General features: G+C 36.8%; 1 protein-coding gene across 1 annotated transcript; it reads left to right on the top strand.

Annotated features, from left to right (window-relative positions):
• Positions 1-1,111: 1,111 nt before the first annotated feature.
• Positions 1,112-8,477, top strand: LOC101245624 (uncharacterized). Its single transcript, XM_010319397.4, has 5 exons — positions 1,112-1,817; positions 2,315-2,394; positions 5,051-5,238; positions 5,841-6,015; positions 6,094-8,477. The coding sequence occupies exons 1-5, from the start codon at positions 1,516-1,518 to the stop codon at positions 7,836-7,838; spliced, it is 2,490 nt and encodes an 829-aa protein (XP_010317699.1). The 5' UTR covers positions 1,112-1,515; the 3' UTR covers positions 7,839-8,477.
• Positions 8,478-8,793: the final 316 nt, after the last annotated feature.

The raw sequence follows: 8,793 nt of genomic DNA on the forward strand, positions 1-8,793 counted from the left end.
ATTATTTGATCCAAAATATATGATAAACCACTAGCTTTCACTTATAAACTTTTTAAATTTTTTAATACGTACACGTAACTTCAGAAACTTTAATTTTCGAGACGGATAAAATAGTCTAGTGACCATATTTTTGAGATAATTTGGCACAAAATTAAGCTAGTGTTTGATTTTGAAAATGTTTCTTCAAATTTTGATTCAAAATATATGGTCAACCACTAGCTTAGTTTGATGCATTCTTTAAATTTTCAAATTTCCCAAAAATGACTTATGAGGCTAGTTTTTGAGGACTTTCACTCACAAAATTATAAGTTTTCCTCAAATAAAATATGTGTGCACACAAGTAGATATTAATTTATCTCTCTTCCCATAAGAAATGAATTCGTGAAGTGACTATAACTTTGGAATAATTTAGCACCAAAAGCTAGCATTTGATCATTTGTTTTGAGTTGGATTTTAAAAATTTATGATAAAAAGTTTAAAATGTAATTCAAAATGTATGGTAAAATACTAACTCAATTTCGTGCATTCTTTAAAAAAAATCAAATTTCAAAAAAGAATCTTGACTAGTTTCTGAAGACTTTCACTCAAAAGATTTACTTTCAACAAATAAAATATATGTGTACATATAACTTGTGATTATTCATGTCACTCTATTTGAAATGAATTCGTTGAGTGACTATAATTTCAAAATAATTTAGCACCAGAGTAAGCTATTGTTTGACTAAATTTTTGAATTAAATCTTAAAATACTTTTAAAATCTAGTTCTAAATATATGATCAAACTTTAACTTTTCTGGTGTATTCTTTTTTAAAAAATTCAATTTCCCTAATCAATTTTTCACAAATAAACTACATATGTACACATAACTTGTGATTATTTTATCCCACATCCTATTTGAAATGAATTTATCGAATGACTATAATTTTGAAATAAAATTAGCACCAAATTAAGCTAATGACTGACCAGATTTTGAATTTTATATTTTAAAATACCTTTAAAATATAATTCAAAATATATGATCAAACTTTAACTTTGTTTGGTGTATTGAAATTCCCAAAAATATCTTACTAGACTAAATACAAATTCACTAAGGAAATATACGTATATTTTGAGAAGAAAGTAGTAAACTAAATACAAATTCACAAAGAAAAAATATATATACATACACGTAACTTGAGAAATTCAAATTTTCATTTCAAAACGAGAGTGATAAACTAAATATAAATTCACAAAGAAAATATACGTATACATACGATAACTTCAAAAACTCAAATTTTCAAGACGAGAAGTGGTAAACTAATCACATGTGTTTTGGTAGACAAAAAAAAATAAAATTTACCAAGTGTTGAACACTAAAAAGAGAGTAAAGTCACCCTTTTTGTGGGTACAGATTTTGAAGATTTTAAAGAGTCAATAATGACGAAAGTTGATTGATATTTGTTCCTATAATCTGACACTTCACGTTCCGTGTAGGGTTTGATAACTCCAAAAGAGAAAAAATTAGTTTCTACGATATGGACGAATCTCATCCGATCGTAGCTCCGGTAGCCGGAGTTGGACTAGGAGTCACCGGAGATGTTGCTGTTGTTGTTCCTGCTGGAGGAAGTGCTGTGAGTTCGGTTGGAAGCATGATCGGCGGCGTCGGCGTCGGCGTCGGAGGAGGAGAGAAGAGGAAGAGAGGTAGGCCGCCACGTGGACAAGCGGGGAAGCCACCACCGCCGCCGAAGATACAGAGAGTGGTGGTGGAGGAAGATGAGGAAGAAGATGTTTGTTTTATATGTTTTGATGGTGGTTCTCTTGTACTATGCGATCGCAAGTAAGTTTGAGTTAATAATTGTGTGTTTTACATTGTGAAAGGTTTTATGTTTGAAGGATAGTAATGGTGTAGAGGATTCGTAATTTGTTTGGATTTAGGTTTCTGGATGCGAGTTTATTGTACTTTTTACCTATCTCAGTAACTATTTTGCCTTCATTTCCATTGTGAAAGCTTTTGTGTAGGAAGAGAAGTACTAAGTTGAGCGAAATTGGTGTAGAGGATTTGCGAATAGGTTAGGTTGAGGGACAGTTGATTGATTTTTCAGTTTCTGGATGCTAGTTTACTGCACTTTTGGCTCCATTGTGAAAGTTTTTGTATTTGAAGGGAAGTACTAAGTTGAGCTAAATTGGTGTGTAGAGGATTTGGGAATAGGTTGGGTTGAGGCACAGTTGATTGATTTTCCAGTTTCTGGATGCTAGTTTACTGCACCTTCTTCTAAATGTTGATAAGTGACACAGATTTCCTAATTTGTTGTAAATTGTGTTCTGAATGGTTAGGGGTTGTCCGAAGGCATACCATCCAGCTTGTATTAAGCGGGACGAGGAATTTTTCAGCTCAAATGCTAAATGGTTCTGTGGTATGTTTCCCCTTCTTCAGGAACTCAAAAGAGTCTATTCACTTTCTATTGTTGGTTGCTAGATTTTTTTCTGTTCTTGTAGTTTTAGTTTATTGACGGGAGTTTTTGTCATTAGAGTGGAATAAACTGAAGAATCCACTAAAGCAATTAAGGATCTACCAAAGCACAGATTTCACAGAAACCTTGTAGCATACCATTACAGCCAAGAACTTAAGAGTTTCAAAACCGAAATAAACTTTCTTGATTCATTGAATGTCATTTTAATAAAGTAACATCTGCATACACAGTGCAAGTAAGACAGAACCGCCCGCTGCAACCCTATCTCTGTTTTAGGGTTTAGGAGACAATCTCAAGGGGAATCGAGTTTATGGTAATAGTAATATTTTAACCTATTTGGCTCATGAACAGCTAATAGGGTTCTACACCTATGTAATTTGTGCGAATATCAATTATTAAATTAATTGAGAAACACAACAACAACAACAATGACATATATAAAGAACACCTATAAAATATTGAAATTTGCAAAAAGAGTGTGTACCTGTGTATGCCATATAGACACACAACTGATTTAATCGAGAAACACAACAATAACGATCACATATATGAAGAACACCTACAAAAATAGTAAAATTGCAAAAAGAGTAAGTACCTTTGTCGCCATAGCAACACACAGCTGATTTAATTGAGAAATGCTACGATAACAATCACATATATGAAGAACACCTATGAAATTCACAAACAGGGAGTGTTTACCTCTGTATGCCTTCGCAGCGCACAACTGGAGATAAACTAGGCCGAGTCTTCTTTGCCTTTAGTTTATGACGGCGAACAACTATGGGGAAATGTTTTAGGTTAAGCAAGGAGAGAGGACCTAGCGCCATATATATAGGCTTAGAAGCTTAACCTAGTTGGCCTCCCAAATACAGGCTCACTGGTCTCTAACATGCCTACAGTATCTTCGGCCCACGCCTAGTACATGAAATGATACAAGCCCATCGTAAAATCCACATAAATATATGACCCGTGTTTTGTCAACCCACCATTAACAGTTGGCCCATTTGGTATACGAAATAATAAGTTAATGGTAAGTTCACGTTTAGAAAATAATTCTAATAGTTCCGACTAGTTTGGGATTGAATTATAGTTCTTATTGCGGGATTTTCACCAACAATAGAGCAAAATAGACTTGGGAGTCTTCATACTATGGACTCCAACTTGTTTAGTATTAAGATGCATCTATTGTTGTTAATAGAATTTTCTCTTGACTTTTTCAACAACCACATTTTTGAATTGTTCATTAGTTTGGCATTTATTAGGCTATTGCATTCTAATCTGCCTTCTCATTCAAGGGTAGGAATTTATTGAACTCAAGATACAACAACGACAACATACCTAATGTAATTGCGCAAGTGGGGTTTGGAGAGGGTAGAGTGTACGTAGACCTTAGCCCTACATCGTAAAGATGGAGAGCTTGTATTCGATAGTCCCTTGACTTGAAATAAAGCATTTTCAAACAGTTTGAAAAAGCGAATATATAAATGAGAGCAGTAACAACAATGAAATAATGTGAAATGAAGAGTAGTACACTACATATAGTGGAAAGAACAACAATGAAAATGAATTATAATTGAAACTCGAAAACACAAGTGATAACGGAAATCGAAGAACAAGAAACTACAAGAATAGCACTCATACCACAAGTAAAACAGAAGGTCTAAGAATGACCACAGACCACTAAGCCTATCTCGTGGGAATGTCAGAAAATGGTTGACTACCAACTAACCTTCTATTCTAATTTTGTGACTTTTAAACCCTTCTGTTTGAGGTCATGTTCTTAGTAATCCAAGATGCACGTTGTCCTTTCTAATCACCTCCCACCAGTACTTCTTCAGTTTGTCTCTACCTCTCCTGATGCCCACCATTGCCAATCTCTCGCGCCTCCTCATTAGGGCATCTACACTTCTCTTCACGTGCCTAAACCATTTCAGCCTCAATTTCCTCATTTTTTCCACTCTGGAGGCCACTTTTAGTCTCCCACCTTGTCCCAGATTTCTTCATTCCTAATCTCATCTCTCAACATCCTTAGCTTTGCAACTTCCATCTTTTGAATTTGTGAATTCTTGACTAGCTAACACTCTGTCCAATAAAGCATAGCCAGTCTAATCACCACTCTGCAGATACAACATGAAAAACAATTAGTGGTCAAGGGTTGTAGTGCACTAATTTGGCGTGGCATATAATTGATGGATATTGAACTAATAAATATAGGAACAAAAAAAGTTACCTTTGTCAAAAAAAATATTGGAACAGTAAATAGTAGACTGCATTGCATGATTGCATCAAGATTTGTGATCTGGCATGACAATGACATTGTTAGGCCTTGTATAAATGCAGCAGCCAGTCTAAACTGCTAGGTTGTGCATAAGTTTATTAAACTTCAAAAGACTCGTTCGTTTTGTTGATATGTATGAGATCAATTCTTTGTTCCTTTCCAACATTGTCTAACAAGAATCATGGACTGTAAGTTCTTAATTTTTTTTGTTAAAAAAGGATCATGAGCTATATGTCTCGAAGATTTTTATAGTTGCTTTAAGTCACCTATGTCGTTTTTTCTATTCTTGTTGTAACATAGCAAAATTATTTTTGTTGTCAGGTTGGCATATTTGTAGTGTGTGTCAAAAGGCTTCTCACTATATGTGCTATACTTGTACATATTCATTGTGCAAGGGATGTACTAAAAATGCGGATTACTTCCATGTTCGAGGGAAAAAAGGCTTTTGCTCGATGTGCATGAGAACTATCATGCTGATTGAGAATAAAGACCAAGGGAACAATGAAAAGGTATATCACATGCGCCATGGTGATGACAGATTTTTAATCTTACATGCTAGCCTTAAAGAAGGGGCGCTTCTGGTTCTGTCGTTGCTTGGAACAATTTGTCTTCTCCATATTACTATGTCTCTAGAGTCAATAATCTCATTTTGACTCCATATATTTTGAGCTTCCAAAGTCCGATTAGTGTGTCCTCATGAAAATGAACAGTTCTATTCTTCAGGAACCGGATCTGGTTATCAGTTTAAAATTGCTAATTTTTTGCTCTCTTCAGTGTGTTTTTTGTCATGTCTTGCAATATTTTCTACTCCCTACATCCCAATTGATGAGACACCTTTTACTTTTTAGTCTGTTCCAAAAATAGACCACAAGTTCTAAAAGTCTTCTGTATTTTTTTAACTCTGTGCCTAGTCAAACACCTCCACATAAATTGAGACGGAGGGAGTAATAAGTCTACCATAAAGAAATAATTATTTAATTTGATTCTTTTTGCAAAATATTTTAACTATCTCGTTTCAATTATTTAATTTCTGCAAATTAGAAAAATGTTGGGCTTTATTTTGACAGTTTACTGTGATTTAAATGCCTATATCTACCAATGACCTGTTCAGGTTCAAGTAGATTTTGATGACAAAGGCAGCTGGGAGTATCTCTTCAAGTTATATTGGGTATACTTGAAAGAAAAGTTATCGCTAACACTTAGTGAACTTATTCAAGCTAAAAATCCCGAGAGACAAGCAGGTAGGATACAAGGGGAACTGAAATATGGTCATCATGTTGCAAATGGTAAGATGTTAATATTACTAGTACCTTTTAGAAGTTCAACTCGTTATTTCTAATTAAAACTTTGTTGTACTTATCCAGTTAAAGGAGAAGGATCTATCATGGCTCAGCGCAAAATGAATGAGAAAACAGAGGCTCATGCAACTAATATCTCGGAGAAGCTAGGATATCGAGCCATCATTGATCAGGCTCTGGATGGGTCTGGATCTGAGACTTTAATTGCAAGTCTCTCAACAACGAACTCAGCATCCACCAACATCAGTGAAACAGATGAAGTGTGGCATTACCGTGACCCTAATGGTAAGGTGCAAGGATCATTTTCAATGACACAATTGAGGAAATGGAGTACATTGGGGATTTTCCCACTTGATATGAGGATATGGACAAATGATGAGTATGATGATGCAGTACTTCTAAGCGATGCACTAAATGGGCTGTTCCGTAAAGCCCCTGCAGTTCATGGGAAGACCTCAAGCCAGTCTATTGGGCTTGGACCTGCCTCTGATGACAGAAATGGCACCGGGTGTGGAAATTCTGCTGGAACAGGGAGAGAATGCAGAGAAATGGAGGTGCCTTGCCATCGTGCAAGTAAAGATTCGAATGGAAATGCTGAGAATGTGAGGATGGATGGGATGTCAGCTCCTTTTCCAAAATTTTTGGACTTGATGAATGGAAATAATTCTTATTCAGACAAACTGCAACTGTGTAGCCCAGTCCCTTCATCTCATCATGGCGAGGTGCATGTAGCTCTTCCAAGTAAGGAAAGAGTTCATGAAAATGTTGAGCTTTGCATTGCCACAGGTCAAGTAATTAAGGATCCCTGTGGAAGCACAATGTGCCAGAATACTGATACTTACAGTCGTAATACCCAATCTAACAGCCAGAGTAATGTAGGGCAGTCTTCTGGACAGAATTGGGGATCCGCAACCAGTAGCAGACTTTCATTTAACTTGGACAGTGGTTTTGCTTCAGGTACCAATTCAAAAGATTCATTTGAGCAGAAAGGTAACGTGAATCTTCCAGATCGGCCAAGTCCTGCCGCAAAAACAACCTATGATGATATTGAAGCTCAGGCTGCTGAAAAGCTGCTTTTTTTGAGTTCAGGTGTTCCTCTTCGTGCTTCAGATATCCAAGATTGGTCTAGTTCTACTCCGAAGTCCTATGGTGAAGCTAAAGCTGGACAGGCAGCTGGAAACAAAGAATCTGCTCCTTCTAAGCTTTCTGTGCAGGATTCAGGCCCTAGCTGGAGCAGTGGTTCTAGTCTAGCTGATGAACAGGACGGTAACTCACCAACTGCAGAACCATCCGCTGAAGAACGGGATGCTGGCCTTGTCTCCATTTCTTCTCTGAAGCCAGCTGAAGCAGTGAATGATCATGTTGCCACACCCATTCCTATAGCTGATCAACTTAATCTAAATCTTACTTCCACATCGCTCCAGATGTCAAACTTATCCAGTTGGCAGGCAACTGTTAATGAGCCTATTGAGTTCAGTACCTTGGCTGAAGAGTCGGTGTCAGATCTATTAGCTGAAGTTGATGCAATGGAATCTCAAACTCAAAGTGGTATGGGTTCACCTACTTCAGCAATGAGGTTTAGTGAGCAGATGATACCAGGTTACAAAAACTTTATTTTAGCTTTGTTTGAGGACCTGAGTCCTACGCATGATCCTGCAAAAAGTGATGGCTTGAGCTCAAATGGAGATATAAAGTTGCCTTGTCAATCACCTGTGACAGATGAGCTAGTTGGGCCATCTCAAGCTGATGTATTTGACCCTTTGAAGAGATCTGATGGGAATTCATCCAATGAGCAGCGAGGGAGAAACTAAGTAGGCTAATCTGTCAAATCACCTGTGACAAACAAGCTAGTTGGGACATCTCTTTGACCCTTTAAAAGGGTCTGATTCGAAATTCACCCAACACGTACAGAGGGAGAAACCAAGTCCGCTGATGTTTCCTTTACTCAAAGGGAAGCTTTTTTCAATATTGCTGCACCTTGTATGAGTCAAACCTACTGAATAGGAAGTTATGAGCACTTGCTGTGGGACAACAGCTCAGGGAAACATGTTTTGGGGCTGTTTCCGTTCAGGGATTTGCAAATGTTTGTTGGGATACTGCGTGGGCAAATCCAAACTTGAATTGTTTCCGTTTGCTGGGAATCAAGTATGGGATAGTGTGGAGAAGTTTCAACGCGACTGGGCTCTTCGAGGGACTGGGATTTTGTTTGGTAGGTCATACTCAGCTTCCTCTCCGAGGACAGTTTGCAAGAACAGGGTGTTGTTTGACTCTATCTATACCACGTTAAGGTGTCAATTACGTAAGATTTGATTTTAATCCTTCTCTTTTCCACATATGACTGAGATCCCCCGTCCCGTCTCCTCCCCCAGAATCATTATGTGAACTTTGTAGAAATGAGGTGCAGAAAAAATAGTAATACATTGCCACAAGGTAACTCTGATCCAGCAAAATCTCTACATATTCCAAATTAGAGTTGGGAATTTGTTCTCATGCATTTTAAAAGTGTTGTGTGAACTTCTGTAGAAATTAAGTGCAGAAGAGTTGGTAACTTGCAGGTTAATTCTGACCCAGAAGACAATCTCTGGGAGAAGAAATACAATTGAAAACAAAATAAGTCATCATGTAGGACTATGCAACAATATTTTGTTAAAAAAATAGGTCACATAAATGCTATTGTATTCACACCTTTACAAGATATTATATCACAGGCTCTAAATAGTTCCTGAAATCATTTTAAAGCAATTTTGGTCCGAAAGATTCTCAATT

The sequence above is a fragment of the Solanum lycopersicum genome, chromosome 3 (genome assembly GCF_036512215.1).
Source record: "Solanum lycopersicum chromosome 3, SLM_r2.1".
NCBI lineage: Eukaryota > Viridiplantae > Streptophyta > Magnoliopsida > Solanales > Solanaceae > Solanum > Solanum lycopersicum.